The sequence below is a fragment of the Podarcis erhardii genome (genome assembly GCF_964252035.2).
Source record: "Podarcis erhardii genome assembly, chromosome: 5".
Classification (NCBI taxonomy): Eukaryota; Metazoa; Chordata; class Lepidosauria; order Squamata; family Lacertidae; genus Podarcis; species Podarcis erhardii.
Window position 1 is genome coordinate 73572630 of NC_138509.1, and position 23859 is coordinate 73596488.

The window sequence follows — 23859 nt, forward strand, 5'->3', positions numbered from 1 at the left end:
GACCACAGCGCCACATGCATCCCGCTTACTTACCTTGACTTAAAAAGAGCAGTATTCCCAGCTGTGGCCAAAGCAGAACCTGCTTGAGCTGAATTTAAAACTAGCCCCTGGTTCAAGCAGTAAATTCCTGTAGACATATCTAAAAGAAAGTATTTAGTCAATTACAACTCAACACATAACATGTATGTGGAGTAAACATGCAACAACAAATGGTCAATACTTTTCCTGTACAGGAACATACTTTTTTATTCTCTTGAGGCATCCCCATGCACCAAGCTACATGTCTGGAATCCTGAATTTTTCACCTTTTAGTCTATTCTGCAGTCATTGAACTGATTCCACCAAGCCTTTTGAAGTTGAAGGGATACATGTGGCTCAGTCTCTTCCCTAGCACCATCTAATCCCTTTCTCATGTTGTGTGAGAGAGTTTAGGGACTGGCAATGGGAGCAGAGACATACATGTCTATTTTCTGTAAAGTACTTGGTATGTTACCAGTATGAAACACATATATAAACACAAGGGCAGTATGTATTAAAATGTCTCAGAAAAACAGTATTTGAGGGCGTAAAGTAAGTAATTAGCTATACGTTATATAAAAAGCTAGTTGTTATTTTGTGGTCTATTTCTAGTAAGAATGGGCACCAGCTTCTCTCTGTTATGGCCAAGTAGGAATGCCTGAATCTTGCAAACAGGAGTTTGATGATCTGAGTTTATTGCACACCTATTTCCCCCTGGCTTTCTGTTATGTTTCCCATGTTATCATATTAGTGGTGTGTCCCACATGCTAGGCAATTTTTTTGGGGGGGGGGTAATCTTTAAGCCTATCAAAAATATATGCAAGTTAGCTTTCTAGATTGATAGTTCTTGCATGGTAAAACAAACTTCAACCTGAAAAGACTGAATCATTCAGAGCATTTTAGAGAACAAAATGTTGACTGATCAACTTAAAAATACAATAAGCTGGGTGACTATTTGAATTAATGCCTCCCCTAATTATCTAAGGAAAATCCCTTTAAATGCAAAATGACATCATAGATCTAGTGTAGCAAATTATCTGGAGAGTCTTTGAAGTGCCAGCACAATGGACTATTTGCATGGGTCTAGTGTACTTTGGCTGTTCCAACAAGAGGGCAAGTTAATCTTTCAGGTACACTGGTAAAATGGTACCAGTGGTAAATTAAAGCTGGCATTATTTTTAGCTCAGGAAATTTTAAAGCAAGACAAGGCCCTCTATACACTCAGACAGATGGAACTAATAGATTATCTTAGCTTGTTCACTCATTAACCCTTTCTAGATAGTACAGTGAAGATAGGAGAAATACAATAGAGGCAAGTTCAACTATCCAACATTCAACACCTCAAGTTTATTCAGCATCCATGAGGAAATAAAAGTGCTCAATTGAAGTATTTATACCCTTGAATATAGAGATCCAGATAATGAAATCATTGCAATATTACTGCTCTACTTATGGGATTTTGGTATAAGCAAACTCTACAACATCCAATTTTTCCATGTTCAATTTGGTGCTTTAGTTTAAACAATACAATAGCTCATTGACTGTCAGAATAAAGTTGCCATTTGGGATACTGGAAATCCTGTTTAGGTGTGATCAAAGTTGGAAGCTTGCTTCTCTATCTATGTTCAAAGATGCAAGACCTAGAGGCTCAGAACATCATCAAGAACAGGATATCATTAGCGAATAACTTTTAAAGAGGAATGCACACAACACCATTTTTTGTTATTAATGAGCCATAAGAATATGAACGCAAATGCTTATTTTAAACATTTTACTATCTTGCAGTCCTTAAAAGAAAGGATTATGTTTAACAAAACAAGTAGAGGCTGTTTTGCAATCCTCTCCCTGAAAATTTGTACAACACACATTTAAATCAGCTACTTTGTTTGTACAGGCCTCTGATTTCTGTAGCTATGCAGATTAGACAGATCTAGCTACAACTTTACATTGCGTAATTATGTTATGATTAAGAGAACAGATAGGAATCCTTTGAAATAGAAGTTTGCATAGGAAACGATAAAAAAAAATCCCCATATTGCTCCTGGTTCATAAGGACTATCAGAAGGCCTAAGAAATATTGAAACTATCATTGAATACAAAGACAAAACACAAGATTTGCTGTTTTAAAATATGTTTTGTGTTATTCTAAAAAATTGTGCATGTGTTAGTTTAAAAAAAGGTGGTTATATTCACTAAACAAGGAAAATTTCTCTGGGGACACAATGGGTTGGGATTCACCTAGCCAATCTCATCAGTGGAAGCCACTTGCACAATGGGGCTTTCTTCCACTCTCCTCTCAACAAGCTGCAAAATTCGGCTTAGGGGGGTTTCGAGGAAAACCCCAGAACAGCATGCAGGGGGAGGAGAGCAGCTTCCAAGAGTAGCTCACATATACTCACATTACTCCCTCTGTGCTCTACAGTCCTTTCAAAGAAGGAAAGCCTGTCACTTTCAGGGTGATGAGCACCAGGCACCTTTTTGGCAGCAACCTATTTTGTGTTTAAAGAAGGCTTGGTGACCACAATAATATTCCTTATTTGGTGTGTCTGCTGCCCCTTAGCAAAGCAAATAGTCTGGGGCAGTGAAAATTGTAGTTCAACAGTATCTTGAGGGCATCAGATTGGAGAAGGGTGGTTTAAAGTATAACATAATCTGCTCTACCTATGTCACAAATGGTTTAAAGTGGTTCTTTAGCTTATCTATTTTGTGACTGTGTGTAGCAAGCCACTTCAAATATCGTTCCACTAAGAGAGATTCTGTAGCCAGAATCAGCGCCTTGATCGTCAATACATTTGCTAGATACCTTTACTGAAACTGTGCAGCATACATTTTCACTGGACTTTAAAAATATGTAGACACTCCCTTAGTTTTAAATAGCAGGGTGACAGCAGGAATTATTAATGGCACTACTTTGAATAGTACACCATTCAAGCACTTTGGTTTATTTACAAGTTCTGGAATCTCTAGTTGCAGATGACTACTTTTAAACCTGTGATTTAGTTTGTACAATACTGCCAACTTTCATAAATCACTCAGTATTGCCATCCTCATGCAGTCTGACATCGTTAGAAATTCTTCACGATGGTGAGGATTTGCATTTAATCAGCAACATGCAAAAACCACAGCCTTACCTGTGACATAGCTTTCTAAAGCTTTAGGCACTAGTGATTTAGCAGCTCTCAGGTCTGCCAATGAGCATTTGCCTGTCTCTAGGCCAAGTGACATTCCCATTCGCTTTAATACTTCAGTGTCATCATGGATCTCAAAAGTGCTATCAAAATTAAAAAGGTATTCAAATCTGTAAGAGGGGAAAAAATGAGTGAGATTTCCTAGTACAGCTTAGGTGCATTTTCTAAATTATATGTTAATAAGTGCCCAAATACAATTACACTTGCAGGATTACTTCATGAGTCAAAGCTATATTTAAAACATAACTAGGTACAGAAAGTGCTTCTGATTGCATCTGGTCAACTGCCATCTCAGCAGGGTACAAATTATTATATTTCCCCAATTAAAAACACTTTTTCCATGCAAGGCAATAGGAGTCCATAAACTTTTCCCCCTCATTAAACAGATTCAAAGTTGAGGGGAAATCTTGCTTAAGCCAAAATCTTTTCTTGTACTAAACCAAATGGATTTTAAAGGTCATCTACAGACTCCTCACTCAAATTCAGTGCCCCCCTTCCTGCCCACCAAATGCATTTTAAGTTTATTTCATCCCTACTTAGGTCCTTTAGCCGTATAAAATTGGTAAAAATAACTTATAGGACAGTTTATAATTGCTATTAGAGAAGCTGTTCCAGAAACAAGATATTTTGTTGTTAGCCAGCTTTATTATGAAAGTTTTTATAACACAAATTTGAATATAAAACCAGGCGTCAACAAATCTGCTTACCACAGTAAGTGTGGTGGTGCCTTCTGGCCAGAATGACCAACAGCCAAAAACAAAGTGAAAGGGGAAAATGTACTATTTTTTAAAAATTAAAAATCTTTATTTCAAAAATAATCACAAATACCAATATACTGATAACAACATCTTAGCAGGTCAAATCCTATTCAATATCAAAAGCGTTTCAACACAGAGGTCTTCCTCATCAGGCAGACCGAACGTAAAAAACTCAACATGAATTGGGAGAGAAATAGGTAAAATCTGATGGCAAATTGATTGTTTTTTTTTATTTAGAAAAAACGTTTCTTAGGCTTACTACAAAGCACTCAACACTACAGCATGTACTTTCATATCACACTCACTTGTCAGGAGAGATGCTGCAATCTATGACGGTACTTTTGCTTGTGTTTATTACTAGAAAAGGCAGTTGTATTGTAGAATTTAAAGCTGGAGCACCCTGAGTCTGTTGTTCGTTTTGTTGATTTCTTTGTACCAAATTTTTGAAAGCAATTTGCTGTAGAAGGAGATGAAAATTACCAAATTTTAAAACACATAACAAAACCTGTCCTAGATTATTGTATCAGAAAATGAGAATTGTTTTAGTATTAGATGAAGCATTGAGAAGCTTAAATTTTAGTATTACTTCAGATTTTGATAAACAAATGTAGGTTAAATCAGAAAATGTCACTGATTTTCTGTGATGCTAGACAGGGAATGACTTCTGTGTTCATACTGGTTTGTCACAGATTCCTTTGAACATTTATTTGCTATATTAGGAGACAGGCTGCTTTTCAAAAGGCAAACTTATTTTAGTTTACAGCTGAAGGAAACACTGAAGTATGCACTCTGCTAGTTTAAGAATGCTTATTTATATATATATGTATATTTTAAAACCACACCACTTAACACTAGTAAACAACATGCAGTGCATTCAACAAAGTTTTACTCAGAGTAGACTGACTGAATTTAATGAACATGACTAAGTTAGGTCCATTAATTTCAACAAGCCTACTGTGAGTTAGCTGAACATCCCCCCAATGGATTTAAGTGATATCATACATTTGAAAAATATACCTGAAGTATAAGTTCTTGCAGCTGAGCTCTCTTCTGTTTTATACGTTCAATACGCCGTTGTTTCTCTATCTTAAATATGAATATGAAAAGAAAGATACAAAACAGTAGATAAATACACAGAAGTGCCTTCTGGGCCAAGGTGAAACTGCTTCGTGACTGTTTTAGGGAACCTGAATCGCAGCATATAGGACATATATTGTAAAATCGTCAGATGCACTTCAGATGCCATCAGAACCTTTCATCTTGCATCAATCAAGTAGGGAAGTCAGCAAAGTTTAAGTTAAAAATGAGACAATACTTTAACATGGGGCAGCTAACCAGAACACTGCAATTCTGATTTGGACTTAGGTATAAAAACTATTATATTTTGAAGTTACTGTTTATTGTTTAGTTCCCTTTTAAAGCTGCCCTAAAATTAATATTCCAGGGCAGTTTACAGTATATTTCATAAGACTAAGATTTTATTATACATCTATAAAAACAGTATGTAAAGATTAATAAACTTCTACATTTTTTGGTTGGTGTGGGGCCCACTTTTTTGGTTGGTGTGGGGCACACTTATACTCATAATTAATATAGAACCACTCTACTTAAAGTAGAATTCATGCGTCTCCATTTTATACACAGAAAATACAATGTTAGCCAATATAAATTTTCTACCCCTCACTCACTTCAAGGTTTTGACATTCTTGAGCCGAGTTTGTAGGAAGACCTATCCATTTGATTTCTTTTTTCTCCTTTGAAATAATGTTCATCGCCATCAATACATTGAGGGCATCATAAACTCTCCGCCTAATATTCTTCTGATCATAAACCTGTTTAAAATGCACTACTGTTAAATATATCATCAGCTCACTACAGGTATGAAAAACAGTATTAAATCATTTTAAAATGCATATAAAGGTTTCACTGCAGGCAGGATATTAATGTGAACACTATAACTAATATTTACGGACCAAGATTGTAGAAAACCAAGACATATACAATATCAAACCAGTGGTGGTTCTCCTTCCCAATCAAATACATATCTCATATTCTTCCACAGGAATGTGGAAAAGGCATATATAAATTAATGTGAGTATTGTCTCTAAGTATTTACATGCTCAGAAGTAACAGCATAATTGACAAAGTATACAAAATTTGTATATTTCTCCCTACAACTACGTAGGAAAAATATCATGCAAAAAGTTGCCTTGATTATATCCAAAGCTGAACAGGGGCCAAGAGAGGTCCAATTTATTACCTAATTAGCCGTAAGAACAACATTTGCAAGTTTGATTACAGAATTATTAGAGTACTGAATCTTTGAAAATGCCACGTTATAAGCATGTCTTTTTTATTAAAAACATAAGGCAACATTTGAACAGACTGAAAGGGCAATAAAACATATGTTTTAATCTATAGATTGCTAGACTAAACCATGAAAAATTGAGAAAGCTAACACATGTCAACTGATGCTGAATATTAAAGCAGTTTAAGTATGTCCAAGCTCTGTGACTGCTGCATTCTTCCCCTTTCTATATTTGCTCATACTTTTCTAATTTGGGCTCAGAGGAAGCAGTGTTGGCAGCAGAAGCTTCCAAAGTGTGGCTACATCTCCGCCACCTGCAGCATCACTCCCCATACAATCATGTCTCCCCCGGCTCACAGGTGTTGCAGAGCTGCAGCCACCCTGCTCCTTGAACCTGGCAGGGCAATCATGGACAGCGAGAGGAGCGCTCCTCTACTCGCCCTTGGACCATGAGATTTCACAATCGCAATTTCCTAATGGTAAGATTTCACAACAGCAGCCTGCAAAAAAGGTTTTATAGTGCTGAAACGTGATCTACCCATTTCAGTCCTTCATTGAAGGTGAAGTCCACTACTGCATCTTAGCAAAAACATCACTCTTATAGCAAACTGAGGCAGCTGAGTACCTGTAAATCTAAAGCTAAAATAGGACTGCTCCAAAATAAGGGAATGGTTCCCATCTACTTCGAAGAGTCACAAGAACTGCAAAAGTATACAAGTTTGTAAATTCATGGGGCAGGTGTAGGGGAGAGAGAGGAGGGATTCAAAGGCTGAAAATGGGCTAACAAGCACATGTGAGGTCCCAGGGCTTACAGAATGTTGACAGCAATTGAGTCAGAGAGAGACAGACAGCTATAAAGGAAACTGAAGCCGGACAGACTGTACAAGTTTATTATGTCAATCAATGACTGAAAATAGCTGAGGCACAGATTGGTAAGTGTTTCAGCAAAAGTGGGGTAGGGAAGAAAATTGAGGGTGAGGTGGAAAGAGCATTGGTCTCCTCAAGCCCTTAATAGTTTACACATAATATTTTAATTTGATAATAGAGGAACATGTAGATTGCAAAATATTAGATGTGTATGAATGTTACTTTCTACTTACTGAATCTGTAGCTAAGTGGCCATTAGAGTTTGTAAAATCCGATACCAGCTCATCTGCAACTTCATTATAAGATGTTGTTCCTTTATGCTGGACCTTTTCACATACTTTCATTGAAAAATGTCTCAAACCCTTTCCATTTTTATCTCCTTTTTTGCTTCTTTTACTGTGATGAAGAAAAATTCAAATCTTTAGTTTGACAACAAAGACCAATCACAGATTTTTCATGCTAAGCACTATCTGTTTGCTGGAAGGTGCAGTATCTGAAAAAAATGTTTATTTGGGAGCATATGATAAATAATTTATAATGCTAGAATCAGCCATGCAATTTTAATTTCATTCTCTTTCTTGCAAGATACTGCTTTGTGCTTACGTTATGAATGTGTTCTTTGCAAAGATTAACAGTACATTAAACCATCTAGCTAGTTTACTAGAATTTTGGAAGTGCAGAAGAACCTACTCTGAAATGTAATCATTTTCAAACCAAAAAACCAGTAGCAAATCAAATAATTTGCTCCAATGTACTTCAAGCTCATAATGTTTTTCTTCTGTGGATATGATTCTATGTTTTTTGGAAATTCTACAATGGTATACTTGCTTACAACTCACATATAATAGAATCAAATGGTGTATTTGCCATTTTTTACTTGTGGCGGCAAATAAAACCTTGTGGGGTCAGATCAAAAGTACATTTATTTCAGTATTTTGCTCCCCTTAGTAACGAGCTAGACTGTGAAGCCCATTGGCAGGGCATGAGATCAGCAGCCTACCACTACTGTCCACCCCCCCCCCAGCAGCCAGTATTCAGTGCAATACTGCCCCTGCATATGAAGTTTCCATATAGTCACATAGGCTCAGGCAGAAGTTTGGTAGACTTGCTGGTAGAGATGGTGGGAACTGAACCTGGGACCTTTTGACATGAAAAGCATATGCTTTACTATGATTCTAACATATTTTTTTTACCATCACTAACTTCACTTTTGCTTTCTATATACAAGTAGTAAAATTCAGTTGCTATAAAATCTTACAAATGTAGCCCTGTAGTGATTGATAAAGCGCTGAAGTAAGTTTACCAGAATTGTGCCTGCAGAAAAGCACATGGCGATTTAACTAGATTTTTCTCACCAGAAGTCAATGATAGATCTTAACACCTCTACAAAATGGCATTTCCAAATATTTTGCAAGTTATATAAACAACCGGATACAGTGGTGCCCCGCAAGACGAATGCCTCGCAAGACAGAAAACCCGCTAGACGAAAGGGTTTTCCGTTTTGGAGGTGCTTCGCAAAATGAATTTTCTATGGGCTTGCTTCGCAAGACGAAAATGTCTTGCGAGTTCCTGCGGGTTCCCGCCCCCTTTTTCTAAGCCGCTAAGCTGCTTATCAGCTGATCCGCTAAGCTGCTGATCAGCTGATCCGCTAAGCCGTTTATTAGCTGATCCGCTAAGCCGCTAATGGGCTTGCTTCGCAAGACGAAAAAACTGCAAGACGAAGAGACTCGCGGAACGGATTCTTTTCGTCTTGCGAGGCACCACTGTAGTTATTAGTTCGAGCCAGACAATCTGTTAGAATAGGTGTGCAAGTACAACAAAGGACAATATTATTTGGTCTATTATAGTAAACTGAACTATTTCAGGGAGATGGAAAGACACCAACAATTAAAAATGAAATCTTGCTAACAAGTTCAAAGGTCAGCATATTCAGGAGATACAAACCTTTCTGAAAAATCTGATTCCATAAAGTCTCGAGTTCGTTTTCTATCCCTGTAAACATTAAAAAACAGCACATATGAAAATATGGATTTTAGGCTGTACTAATGTTTCATAGCACAAGTTATACCTATTCTAAATATTTTAAGTACTTGCTTTATTCATTTTTAAAGCTAGTCAAATATACTGAGCATAATTTGAGCATAATTTGTAATAGTTGTAATTGCCCCTAGGGAAATGCAACTTGACTAAACTTAAATCCAATTAAAACTTAAATAAATTGGAATTTATTTGTACATTGATTGTTTCAAATTATTCAGTGTACACCACTAAGTGATTCCTTGGTTAAACAGTTAATTTTATTTAGATGAATTTATAGAAATAAAACCAATGGGTGACATTCAGTTGTAAGAGTTTTGCTGGGATGAGAAATGTTGTTTCTGTTCAACTTCATTCCCTGATCACCTTCCTGAGCTCTAGCTGAGGAACCTGAAACCTTGCTGGGGAATGGGGGCTGATCAGCAGGCCTTCCTGGACATACTAAATGAGCATCTTATTCGGAAAAATGGGCAATAACTTCTCCGTAGGGAAGAAGGCCAATGGAAGAGAAATTTTGATAGTCCCAAGAGTTCTTAAGAAAGGAACCCTGGTAGAAGAACTGGATGATAAAACAGCTGGAGAATTATTTCTGCTGCCTTTTGTGTGCTGGTGCCTGGAGTAGCTCTAGAACAGCTCTTGCCCTTTTCTGACTTTTGCAGAACTCTTGTAGGGATCTGGACAGGAACAAACTGGCCACATCAGTTCTCAAACTGGTCATAACACACTCTGCCCTAGTTCTCTCTTAAAGCCAATTTTTAAGAGGATATGTGATTTCATTACATTGTTATATGCTCGTACAGTGGTACCTCGGGTTACATATGCTTCAGGTTACAGACTCCGCTAACCCAGAAATAGTACTTCGGGTTAAGAACTTTGCTTCAGGATGAGAACAGAAATCGCGTGGTGGCAGCAGTGGGGGGGGGGGGCATTAGCTAAAGTGGTGCTTCGGGTTAAGAACAGTTTCAGGTTAAGAACAGACCTCCGGAACGAATTAAGTACATAACCAGAGGTACCACTGTATAAACGTTTCTGTTTCTTATTGCGTTTGTTGCATTCTATGTAGTAGTTCCTCAATTTAAAAAAAATAATGAGATGAAACAACCAGGTCCTCAGTCCATGCAATGAACTGTGAAAGTGGTTGATCCTCAAACAAAACTCAAGAAAAGCATGAGTGGTGAAGATCGCACCATTTTCCTCTGCTGGTTGCCTGCTCAAGACCTGGGCAGACTGCACCACAGTAGCAGCTGTTTCTCCTGCTGCTTTTCCTGCTTTCATCTTTGCAGTGCCTATATAGCTAAGGTGGGTCTTGGCAGTGCTTCTCCTCCCAACATGCTTTCCTTGTCCTGCCCCTAGAGCAAGGGAGTTATTCAAACAAGCAGACACATGCACTCTGCTTGCTTATCTTCCACAACCAGCCCAAAGGAAGAAGTTCATATGTAGAGCAGCAGCAGCAGGAGACTGGCTCCAACTATCAGAAACCATCCCACATCTTTGACTGGAAGGCGCTGTGGGTAAACGGGTGTTAGGTAGTTTGCCTGTTCTGGATGGGGTTGCACTGCCTCTAGTTTGCTACCAAGCCAGGTTAAAGCGTCTGTCATTAACGTATGGAGCCTTAAGCAACTTGGGAACCATTTACCTGAGAGAACATTTCCTCTTATACACCTATCTGATTACTAAGACCTTTAGAAGAGGCCCTGCTAGCCGTGCCATAAGCGAGAGAACTCAACTGTGTGGCAACAAAGAAATGGGCCTTCTCATGATTACTATTTTACTATGTTTAGAGAAGATTTTAATGTTTGATGTTTTATTGTGTTTTTAATATTCTGTTGGGAGCCGCCCAGAGATGGATGGGGTAAAAATATATTATTATTATTATTATTATTTCGCAGAAACATTTGGATACAATCACTATAAGGAGGAAGGAAAGGGCACACGGGGGAAGGTGGTGTTTGTCTGTGGAAGAGGACATACAATCTGATAAGCTAGAAATCACAAAAGAGGAAGGCTTCTCTACCAAATCATTGTGGGTGAAGATAGTATAGATGTAAATATTGTTGAAGCTATCCTATTCAATATATATATGTAAATGGACAATTGCTGAGAAAGTCCAACATGGCCACATTTGATAACGAGGGGATTGGTAAAAAGAAAAAGAAATATATATGTTGCATACCACTCTGTGATCCTCGGATGAAAGGTGGTATAGAAAATTTGTTGTTATCATAATTATCAAGTTGAAAAGGAAAGTCAAGAGGGTCGGATTTCTCCAAAATCCTTATGAACTGTTTAAAACCACAAAATTAAATACCACAGATCAAGAAAAGGTACGACCAGGGCTAATAGGGTGCCTGTGCCATTAACAAGCAGCATAAAAGAAGCCATTAGAGAAAAGAAAACCTCCTTTAGAAAATGGAAGTCTTGTTGAAATGTGAAAATGAACGGGAACACAAATTTTGGCAAAATAAATAAAAGCAGATAATAAGGGATGCCGAAAGATAATTAAGGAGCACATTGCTAAAAACATGAAGACCACCAAACAATAAATATTTAAATACATTAGTATCAAGAGACCAGCTAGGAAGGCAGTTGGACCTTTGGATGACAATAGAGTTAAAGGTGTATTGAAGTAGGATAAGGAGATTGTGGAGAGAATAAATGAATTATATGCATCTATCTTCACAGTGGAAGATATAGGGCAGATCCCTGTGCTGAAATTAACTTTCACAGTGTGAGGAACTGTGGCAAAGAGTGGAGACAAAAGACAAAGTTTGAGGTATTATTGACAAAATTTTAAAAAATGACAGGTTGCCAGGTCTGGATGGCTGCCACCCAAGAGTTCTTAAAGAACTCAAATGTGAAATCGCTGACCCGCTAACAAAAAGCCAGAGAAAAGCACTGTCAAAGACAAAATTACAAAGCATAGTAGAACCAGTGGGGCTTCTATAAGGGTAAGTCCTGTCTCTCTAACCTGTATTTTTTTTTAAGGGTGTCAACAGACATATGATAGAGGTATTTCGACTTTTAAAAAGCTTTTGATGCAAGATCACACCAAGGATTGCTGAATAGGCTTTAGCAGTCATGGAATAAGAGAAGTCCTCTGGTTAAGAAACAGGAAACAAAGTAGGAATAAATGGACAGTTCTCACAATGAAGGGATGTAGAAAGTGGAGTCCCTCAAGCATCAATATTGGGACCTGTCCTTTTTAACTTGTTCATAAATCATTTAGTTAGGGGTATGCAGTGAGGCAGCGAAGTTTGCTCATGATATGAAATTGTTCCGGGTGGCAATAACAAAAAGGAGCTGTGAAGGATCTCTCCAAACTGAGTTGAATGGGCAGTAAAATGGCAAATGCAATTCAATGCATGCAAGCGTAAAGTGATGCATGTAGGGGCAAAAAGAATATCAATTTCACATATATGCTCATAGGGCCTGAAGTGACAGTGACTGACCAGGAGTGAGACCTTTGGGTTGTAGCGGACAGCTTTCTGAAGTTGTTTACTCTGTTTCCTAGCTAGCTGGGAGAAGTGAAGGTAAAAGATAATGAGTGCCCTAAAGGATAGTGGGTTTTAAAAAAAAATTCCTGTATTCCTTACCTGCAAGTTAAAGAGATCTTGGATAACTTAGACAAACAAAAGCAGGTGATGTTACAGCAACCATATCTCTAGTTACCAAAAATTAAGACTATCTCAAGCACCATATAGATCTTACAAGCTTCTAGAAAGAGTGAAAATAGATAAAGCAACTCAGCAAAATTCACAATAAACCAAGCCCAGCTGCTAAATTCAAAGTGTTCAACCCTTCCAATTTATTTATATATATTATCAGCATGAAATCAAAATCTTTGCCATTCTAATGAACACTGAATATTTAAAATGTTTTAAATAGGACAGCTTCAAAACCATTCAGAAAAGCTGCATAGTAAGGCCCAAAGTACCTCTTAACTTCTTGATGCAGAGCAAAACTCTATGCAACAGCAGCCCATTTTGTTACTCACCAATGGAACTTACACTGGCAAACTAGATTTTAATAGAATAGCCTTTTCTTAGCCCTACTTTCAGATTGGCATACTTCTCTAATATGCAAGTGTGATGCTATACATCCAACAGAAATTTAAGGAAGGAGTAAGGACTTGTTTTAATTGCGCAAATAGTCTCCATTATTTCTATCATCCCATATATAAATTATGTAACTTAATGAACCTTGACCAAAGTCAAGTGGCTACATGTTTGCATACAAAAGTCAAAAGGTGCATTAAGCAGAATTCCTAACTTATGAAGAAAACATGGAACTCAGAATGAACATGCAAGAACGGATTACTTACCCTGGAACCCAGCCAGTGGCTTCAGTTATATGCATCTGTGTGACCATGGCTGATGCTGTGGTGTAGGGACACCCAATGAGAACACTTCCCGAATTGGTCAGTCTTTGTGGTGTGCTTATAATCTATGGAAATTAGAGAAAGAACAAATTAAACTCTGCAAAGTAAACCTGAACACAGAAACAGTAAAATACATCTTATATGGAGCTTAAACCAGAATACAGTGATACCTCAGGTTACAGACGCTTCAGGTTACAGACTTCGCTAACCCAAAAATAGTATCTCGGGTTAAGAACTTTGCTTCAGGATGAGAACAGAAATTGTGCTCTGGTGCCATGGCGGCAGCAGAAGGCCCATTAGCTAAAGTGATACCTCAGGCTAAGAACAGTTTCAGGTTAAGAACAGACCTCCAGAACGAATTACGTTCTTAACTTGAGGTACCACTGTATCAGTATCTATCCTCAGAAATACACAATGAAAGTGTGGAAGTGTACAATTTTCAGAATTGGGACTGTGCTAAGAGATTAATGATGCTGGGATAAACTCTTAATATTTAGAATCAGAGTTGGAAGAGATCTAAAAAATCATGTTGAAGGAATAAAGCCTCTCCAAGGCAATCTATTCCACTGTCAAACAGAGCATACCAGCAAGAGGTTACTCCTAATTTTTAGCCTAAATCCTTTTGATACAAATGATTTGGGTATTGCCCTCTGTAAAACAAATTACAATATCATGCATATGTGAGTCATTCAAATTTTTGAATATGGTCATTATATTGCCTTTAAGAGTTTCCTCACAGGACATGGTCTCCAGCTCTTTCACTCTTGTCACTCTCCTCTGGACATGTTCCAGTTTGTCATTATCCTTCTTAAATTGACATTTCAAGCATACAGAGTGGTACCATTACTTCCAATGACCTGGACGCTATATGTCTGTTGATGCAACCTAGAATTGCATTAGTCCTGTTAGCTGCTGCACTGCACTGCTGACTTATTTCATAGTTTAAACAGGAAGTCTACATTTTCCATGCATCTCTATTCCATATCAAATGGTCTATAAACACAGCATGACTTTTCAGTGTTGGCTACACCCTTAAGAAACTTTTGCAACAAAGTCAGCATGATGTCAGCCAGATGCTGTCCTATTGAGAGGCCACCTTCTCTTTGTTGAACTGCCAATCAAAACACACACAAATCCCCGATAGTAGAAGATGCTCTGTCCTATTGACTTGGGAAACTGAATTCTTCTTAACCATAATATGGGTTGTAACAATATTTTTCTACTTCCCAAGAGTAAATGTTACAATAAATGTTGCCAAGATTATAATATTAAGAATGCAGTTCTTATTCACTTTACAGTGAATTAAAAATATATTTTAAAAATTTGTTAGTAGAAGAGTGCTTTACTTGAGTAGAATGAATGAATTAGCAAGATCGAATGTGGAGGTGGTGGAGCAGAATCCTACCATCAGGCCCTAAGCCCAACACATGTTCAATTCAAAATCTGTACAGAGTTCAGGTCCTCCACACCTGGCCTGAAATAGCTAAGCAGGGTTAGGTAAGACAGGAAGATAACAATTCACTTCCTTGCAATTTTTCTTAACGATGAAAACACAAAATTGTGTAATAACCTGATTTTTCTTTGTGAGCCTGTTCAAACAATGGTTGCCTCCTGGAGGCAAAGTATTGTCTAAACAAGCCAAATTTGAGAATGTCGAGTTCTTTCACATGAGTGGCATTCACAGCATTTATGGGGGGGAATTATGTATACTGATGGTTTAAGATAAGGAGATTAGATCATTCTGTATGGCAACATATTTTCAACCGAGAAAAACAAAGAATATAAAACCTCAAACGTAACAGAATTAGGCATGCATATAAACTTATGCTAAGCTACAAGTAACCATATGAAGCATATTTATGGGCCTGGCTGCATAAAAGTTTTTGTGGGGCCAGAGTTCAGCAGCAATCTTGAAAGATGAAAAATAAACAATATTCAGTGATATGCCATTAGGTCTCATCTGAGTATCATCCACTTAGTTATTAACCTTGACATAGGCCTGTACAAACTGGAATTCTAGGATTTAAAAGCTCTTCAGTTTGAGACAGTTAAGGCTTAACAAATTCACTAATGCACAAAACAGTGTGAAACTTATATGGTGCCCATCTTAACTTCCATGCCATGAAAGTAGTAAATATATTCTGGTCTAATGTTATAATTATAACTCAAAGCAATTTTTTTAAGCAGCAAAACTCAAGCCTTCATCAGATTACACTTAAGTTTTGTTAGTTTGGCAGATCCTCCATGCCAAATGTCATTCTAATAGGGAGTACGTCCTTTTGATTTTAAGATGGCTAAACTTTTCAAGCTGAAACACAACATGCTTCAACTATGAAGCCACTTCTGCAGCTCTACAATACCATGCAGAGTTGCAAATGTACACACCCTGGTCTTGCAGACACACATCTATGAATAGTTCAGAAATGAACATATTAACACACCCTTACATTGGTATACTATACAGCTGTTGTCACAAATCATGCCCCTTTAAACCATGGCTCAGAAGTGCTAATAATATTTTAACAAAAAAACTCTAGTGTTTATGCCTGCAAACAGCACACAAAGCCTTCCCATTTCAAGACTAAATATTATTGATTGAAATATTAAATATTTGGTATTACAGTACGAACTATACCATCACTACAGTCTGTGTCAAGCAATAGACTACAGACTAAGAACGCTACACTTTGTATTTTATTTGAATACAAGAATAGTGGTTAGTTTCTAGTTGCGGTATCATTTAATTCTACTCTACTGCCATCTACTGTAAAAATTTTAAAAATGCAGACTATAGGGTTCATTGCTTGAAAGGGCTCACCCAAAAACCAGAACAAAAGTAGACAAAAGCATTTTGAACTTCACCCTCTGTTTGAGCCAGGCAATGCCAGCTTACTATAAAACCAGTGCAGATGTAACACCCCCAATCTTCTAACTGTGCTCAGAAGATTGGGAGCATACCACTTACAAGCGCTCTTTCTCCCATGCTGGGCTATGATAATTTTAAATGAAAATAAGAGAGAAACTGGCACATGAGGAGAAGTATACAAGTCCTCTGTAACTCAATGAAATATACTATTGGTGCCCAAAGAGGGTAGAAACACCCCTTACAACACGTTTTGCTGCAGGCCTCAAAAATGGCTGCACTATGGAGAAGAGGACAACAACTCCACAACTATTGGTGAATGAGTGAGATAAAAGAGAGGCAGAGAAGTCACAAAGATGTACACACTATGTTGCAGGTCTCTCCCCTGTCCCTGCACCAGTTTCCTTGAACAGAACAGTCATCAATAAAGCAGCAGCTTTTTCATACTAATAGGATTCCCCAAGATGCAAAAGATACCGTATTTTTCATCCCATAGGACGCACCTAGTTTTTTGGGGGGGAAATAAAGGAAATTTCCCCCCCTTTATTTCCCCCCCCAAAACCAGGTTGGGGAACAGCGGGATGGTGGCGCTGCACCTCCCCGCTTTCCCCCAAGCTTGTGGGGCTGCCCGATGTCTGCCCGACATCCGCTCCAGGAAGCAGGCTGCTATCTGCAGCCTAGGGAGCCCTGCGGGAACTCTCGCGGGCTCCCTAGGCTTGCTGATAGCTTCCTGAAGCCTGGAGAGCGAGGGGGTCGGTGCGCACCAACCCGTCTCGCTCTCCAGGCTTCAGCGAAAGCCTGCATTCGCCCCATAGGACGCACACAGATTTCCCCTTCATTTTTGGAGGGGGAAAAGTGTGTTCTATAGGGCGAAAAATACGGTATACCAAAACAGCCCACAAGGACATCTTGAGTTTTTATGCTTACAAAATGGGGAGAGGGTAACAGAAGCAGAGGATGGAAGTCTGAGTCTTAGACTAATTCCAAGTTAGGAAAGTAGATAGAAACTAACCTACAGTCCCACATTGATGAATCAGATAGGGCAGACCTAGCTAGTGGGGGGGGGTATCTCATCAACAAAAAATGTAGTATTGGCTTTCAATTTCCCCAGCAAACAAAAAACAGTTGTGAAGATGGAAATCCAGCAGTGGTGTGGGGGCTAGCCATTACATGGCACTGTGTGTCTCATGTTGTGTTAGTAGTAGATAGATCAGTTAATGTGGCAGCCCAGTGTGTGGCATCTGTGAAAAGGCAAATTCAGTGTTAGAGATCACTAGGAATATGACTGAAAATAAGTCTATCAATGTCATATGCTTTCATATTAATCTATGCTGTCATACCACTTGAAATACTGTGTACAGTTCTGGGTGACATGCCTCAACCTTGTAGAACTAGAAATGGGCAACTAAGATGATCAAGGGCTGAAGCTAGACCCCTATCAAGAACTGCTACAGTGGTGCCCCGCAAGATGAATGCCTCGCAAGACGAAAAACTCTCTAGACGAAAGGGTTTTCCGTCTTTTGAAGTGCTTCGCAAGACGAATTTCCCTATGGGCTTGCTTTGCAAGACGAAAACGTCTTGCGAGTCTTTTCCCTTTCCCCCCCTTTTTCTAAGCCACTAAGCCGCTAATAGCGCTAATCCGCTAATAGGGGTGCTTCGCAAGATGAAAAAACCGCTAGACGGAGAGACTCGCGGAACGGAATAATTTCGTCTTGCGAGGTACCACTGTATAATGTCTGGGCCTTTTTAGTTAAAAAAATGGCAAGTGAGGGGTGACATATTGGAGATGTGTAAGATTATGCATGGTGTGCAGAAAGTGGATGGGTAAGTTTTTCTCCTTATCACATAAGACTAGAACACAGGGTCTTCCAATGAAGCTAATGCAAGGTGCTTCAGAAGCCCAGCATATCTGGAGGGATGAGACCCTCTCCCTCCTCTTCAGAAATAGCAGTCTTTTGCTACTGTAACAGAGTTCATAGTTTAATGCCACTAAATTTTCAGATGAATATGTATTATTCAAAGAAAAGATAGCTGCAGCTACCTTCAAAGTTTCCTATTATCGCGTAACATTTTAGGTTTTAAAACTGGCATTCAAGGTCACTAGTATAAAAATATATGCTGAAAACAAGATGTACCTTTTAGCAGAACTCGAAACTTTGACTATGTAACATGAAAGATCTATTTCCCCTCCGTTGTCCAGTAAGGGAACAACAATTAACAAACCAAACCTATTTAGTTTTGACATGGCCTAATGATTATTGGCTTGAGGTGGTGGTCTTTTACAATGGTGGTGTTAGTGTTACAGAACACACACCTTGCTAAACACCAAGATCTGTATTGGCATCCTGTATATTTTGAAACTGCACCTGCTTACAGAGGCATTTCCTTGATATTTTGACCCAAGCCTTCTGTTTTAATGGGATTATTTTATTATGTATTTTAATTGTGGATATTTTTATTTTAATGCTGTGTGATTGGTTTTTATATATGTAAACAACTTAGAAGCCTATTTTGGCATTGATATAAATTGTATATAAATTAAAAATAATTTCAACTTTTTCTCCTGCAATTTACCATTCAGGAATGCCTTTATTTGTTTTGGTAACCTAAATATCACTGTAAACTCAGGGCTAAGATGACAAGTATTAAAAAGGAGGATATAATTATTTTCTGCACCATACTGCACATTCAGGAGCTATAAACTCCAAATTAGCTGCCAGTTGCAGCTGGACAACTCTTGCAGTTCACTGCAAAGACAGGATCTGGATTAAGTGAAGTTCTTAACCAAATCCATCAAAGTGTTTTGAGCCTCAGTCAGAGATGCACACACCTGAACAGCCAACCATAGTACATATTAGTTTATATCTTTTCTCCATGCCACACCACAACCGTTGTAAAAGCTAGCAACTTGCACTTTTATGGACTTTATTTGCTAAGAATGTCTGGTCTAAAAAATTGCCAATTCCATCTGCTAGGATGATTCACTGATTGTGGGAGTTCCTGTGCATTCTTGGATAACAAAAGGAAATCTTGATTTATTGCCCGATCAGATCTTTAAGAATTATGGACAGCATGCATGATCACCACATTTTTTCTTTAAAATAAATGCTTAAGCATAGTAGCATATTGAGTCATTAACGTGATTTAGGTTAGATGACAAAGGACTATGAACTAAGGAGTATGACAATCAAACTGCAGAAAAGTAGCCTTTAAGTTGCCCAACAATAGTCAGAGTGGAAGTGACAGCATAAAATGCATTTAACATATTATTGCATAACAAACTTCAAATATTAGCAAGTTCTACTATGCAATGCAGTTTTATAGAGACAGGTGCTAAAAATTCTGCTAGTGACATGCTGGTTCTACTACCAAAAGATAAAATAATCTAGTAATAGACTGGAAATTGCAGGGAGACATGGATCAATATTTTGTGCTATACAGAAAGAAGTGTTCAGTGGAATAAAAAAAGTCATGTGTATTATTTCTTTGCTCTTGTTTCTACAAGTGGAACTATACCAATTAACTTTATTTATTAAAAGCCAGATTTTTGCCAAGAATCAAGCATACAATGGACATTTGTTTACACTAAGCAAGGAAACTATTGCAAGGGAGTAGCAGGAAATATTGTGTAACTGTTTCTCAGTTTAACCACTAAGTGCAACTGCACAACAAGCTCAGTATCATTCCAGAACATCAGCAGAACTGCATTTATTAACAGCAGTCATACCAGTGCTTTCAAAATAGTGTTTCAACATGGCATGCCTAGAAATCAATGTTTCATTAAGCACCAATTATGATGTTCTCTATTCAGAATCCTAAACTTTTACTAGCAACTAATTCTTACAACTAGTTTTTTTTTAAAAAAATAAACCAAACATTATTCATAATAAAGAGTACTGGTACGCTGTCAGTTGGAAAGGAAATCTGGCATGAGTTTCTACAGTGCAATGCTGTGAAAGAAAAACAGTACTTACCATTTGGGGTTCAACATTCACATTTATTGGTGCAAATGTTTTTGGCAAACTCTTAGATGGTGAGTTGATGGTATACACTGGTAGTGCAATTATGGAAATATTTTCTAAAAAAGGAAAACCATCAGTATTATTTCTACAGAGAAAACAGTATGGCTATGGAAACAATTTTGCCATGTAAGCATGCGAGTAACAATGCTGTTAAGGAAACAGGCACATTGCAAGAAATGAAAAAGGCATTGTGTATTTTTAATTTAAATCCCAGTTTTCCCTCAAGGAGTACAGAAAATAAGTTTACCCTCACAACTCTGTGACGCAGGTGAGGAAGATATAGGGACTTGCCCTAGACCACCTAGTGAGCTTTGCAGCTGAGCAGAGGAGCAATTGTTTTCACACATTCAAACTCAACGTTAGCTATTGATTCATAACACTGGTTCAAAAAAACTCAAAGACAATGAGCACTGCCTCATGGGACTCAGTGGCTCTAGAAATGTGAAGTAGCATGTTCCTAACATGACTACCATTTTCTAAGGAATGAACAAAGACTAAAAGATTAAACAACCCCTGTCTACAGGCTCACAATCTAATTAAAATGAATTGTGAGGGAAGAGGAAAACAAACATATGAAAAGGGTTCTTTCTGGCATTGATAGGTGGTGCTTATATTCTTCATTTGTTGCAGACCACCTGAGGCAGGAGTATACTCATGCATTCATAATTATTGGGAGTTTCCACTCATGCCAGCTCCATCTGTTCTGGCAGACCTTTGGTTCAGTCCCTATTGTTTGAGAAGACAAGGGCAAGGAGATTCACATTATCTGAACACAATTTCTTTTCCTCCCATTCAAGACATAAAGGCATAAAGGAACAGGAACAACTTTAGGAAACCTCTGTGTTTGAAAACTTAAATATTCTTATCATTTTCAAAGATCTCACACAGAACAATAATCACTGCATTTCACATCTTACCCATTCAAAGCAAATACCCTAATGAAAAGTAAAGGTAGACTTCCCTTTCAGAGGAGAGCATTAAGAGTGCCCAGTACCCAGTTTTACCTATAATCAGGGAACAGTTACTTTCACACTTATGGGAGCAAAACAATGTTGTTTCAGCAATAGGCAAGCTTATACAAAGAGTTACACTGCAACATAAACAATTTCAGTACAAACCATACCTTCCCCAAAACCCAACTTATCTTGGCACAGTCACCAATTATCTGATCAGGGCTGTGTATGTGCAATTTCAACAAGTAGACTGAAGAAATGAAGCACACCAATGCCCATCTGAACTTATGATTTGTCATCCAATTAAGAGTCAATGTATACTGTGTATATATTTCCTAGTTGGATTGGGAGGGGAGAAGTGATTTAAAAATATGAGCTATTTGGCTAACATACTGTGAAATTATTCCTCTGATAAAAATAAAAAAACTCAGGAAGTCATAATGAAATGCAAAGAGCAATTTGGTGAGACATTCTAATTTTAATTCTATTGATTGCTATCTGACCAGAATATATTTCTCCTGACCTTATTTTAACAGACCCTTCTTAGTTCCAGTATGGGGAAAAGGCAGATATAAATATAATAACAATAATAGATCTCACTTGAAGTTTTACAGCAATTCTGCTCTGATTGCAATAGAATATTCAATGTTCTTTAGTCTTAGCAAAACATAACTAATGTATCATACTTGGAACTCTGCAAACCAGTCTGTTGGCTAAGCATGTCAATATCATATTAAAGAGTATCTCTCTTGAAGACAGTTGCAGCAGTAGTTAAAAATTGGATCTGTTTACCTTTCACAGGCTTTCTATGCTTGTCCTTGTTACTTCACTATTTAGAAAGGGTATGTAATCCATTGTAGGAGACAGTTCTTTAGTTGTTGATTCTCTGTTCGCTATTCTGATATGAGGTCAATTCTTTATTTAGGTTACCAGTCTTTTGCCATGAAATTACCAGAAGCTCATAAATTCAATATAACATCATCCCAGTATGTCAAGCAGAAGCACCTGGTTTAAGAGAAGTTTGATTGGTGAACACAAATGTCTTCAATAAATGCTGAAAGCCATGTTTTCTATAGAATGTTAAACCAACACCACACATGGTATTATTATGAATAGATTTTCCATTTTACCCTAACGAAGGACACACACTCGCCGGCCACTTTGCCTTTGATCTAAGATTTATTTAATCAGTTGGTACAGGCCTCACTACAAACCTTCTGTAATAGGATTTGTAAGAGGAAAGTAATTGTATGCAGACATTATTCTGATATAAAATCTCATCCAAAATTTAGACCTAACAGTTCCTCAGTTTCTAGATGTCCCTTGTGAGCTATAAAAAGGAAGCTTTACTCCCTAGCCAGGCAGCAGTTAACCTGTAACATCAGACCATAGGGAAACAGAAAGTCATGGAAACACTATCACCTCCCAGAGCTATCTCCAGAAATCCTCATGAAGTATAGACAAGAAGCAGGCATGAAAAACAACAAGCACTGAAAGAATGAATAAAAGCAAAAAGTCAAAAAACTAAAGGGAGAAAAATCAATCTTATGTCTTAAAGCCTACGTCAGAACTCCTGAAAGTGTACCAAAAAAGAGAGAGAAATGAGCATGGGATGAATAGTTTGATGAAGGATGCAGAAGGGGAGGGGGGAGGAATCTGATTAAATGCAACTGTTTAAGGCATGCATACAGACCAGAGTAACTCAAAGGAATCACCCACTATATCTTTAAAAAGATGAGAGCCTAATTTTTTTCCAGTTTTCAGTTGTCTGAGAAACTAGTTCACAGAACAAGAACACAAACAGCATACAGATAGGTAGCCGTGTTGGTCTGCCATAGTCAAAACAAAACAAATTCCTTCCAGTAGCACCTTAAAGACCAACTAAGTCAGTTCTTGGTATGAGCTTTTGTGTGTATCTGAAGAAGTGTGCATGCACACGAAAGCTCATACCAAGAACTGACTTAGTTGGTCTTTAAGGTGCTACTGGAAGAAAGTAAATGCATTTCTAATGAACAAAAGAAGTAATCCTAAACTTTTTAGTGGTTTTAACAATATAAATTTTAAGTCAATAAATTAAGATTTATGCACCAACTACACAGAAGCCTCTAAGTGACTTATAGCAAACAACAGATAGAAATACAGTGGTGCCTCGCAAGACGAAATTAATCCGTTCCGTGAAGCTCTTCGTATAGCGTTCTTTTCGTCTTGCGAAGCAAGCCCATTGACAGCTTAGCGGATTAGCGCTATTAGCGGTTTAGCGGCTTTTAGCGGATCAGCTGATAAGCGGCTTATCAGCGGATCAGCTGATAAGTGGCTTAGCGGCTTAGGAAAAGGGGGAAAAGGGGGGGGGACCCGCAGGAACTCGCAAGACATTTCGTCTTGCGAAGCAAGCCCATAGGGAAATTTTTTTTGCGAAGCGCCTCCAAAACGGAAAACCCTTTCGTCTAGCGGGTTTTCCGTCTTGCGA

The 23859-nt window shown here is 38.0% G+C and overlaps 1 protein-coding gene across 5 annotated transcripts in view; it reads right to left on the reverse strand.

Annotated features, from left to right (window-relative positions):
• TFDP2 (transcription factor Dp-2) overlaps positions 1 to 23859 on the reverse strand; it is a 37088-nt gene that overhangs the window by 6402 nt on the left and 6827 nt on the right. For 3 of the 5 annotated variants that reach the window (XM_081861625.1, XM_081861623.1, XM_081861624.1), the window contains exons 4-13: positions 22185 to 22397; positions 20392 to 20495; positions 13498 to 13619; positions 9084 to 9131; positions 7373 to 7535; positions 5653 to 5796; positions 4982 to 5050; positions 4270 to 4421; positions 3150 to 3316; positions 34 to 139 (exon numbers count right to left, since the gene is read on the reverse strand). In XM_081861625.1, the coding sequence (XP_081717751.1) occupies positions 34 to 139; positions 3150 to 3316; positions 4270 to 4421; positions 4982 to 5050; positions 5653 to 5796; positions 7373 to 7535; positions 9084 to 9131; positions 13498 to 13619; positions 20392 to 20394 (974 nt within the window). In that variant the 5' untranslated portion in view covers positions 20395 to 20495; positions 22185 to 22397. The remainder of the gene's footprint in view (positions 1 to 33; positions 140 to 3149; positions 3317 to 4269; positions 4422 to 4981; positions 5051 to 5652; positions 5797 to 7372; positions 7536 to 9083; positions 9132 to 13497; positions 13620 to 20391; positions 20496 to 22184; positions 22398 to 23859) is intronic. The other 2 variants (XM_081861626.1, XM_081861627.1) reach the window with 2 other exon arrangements.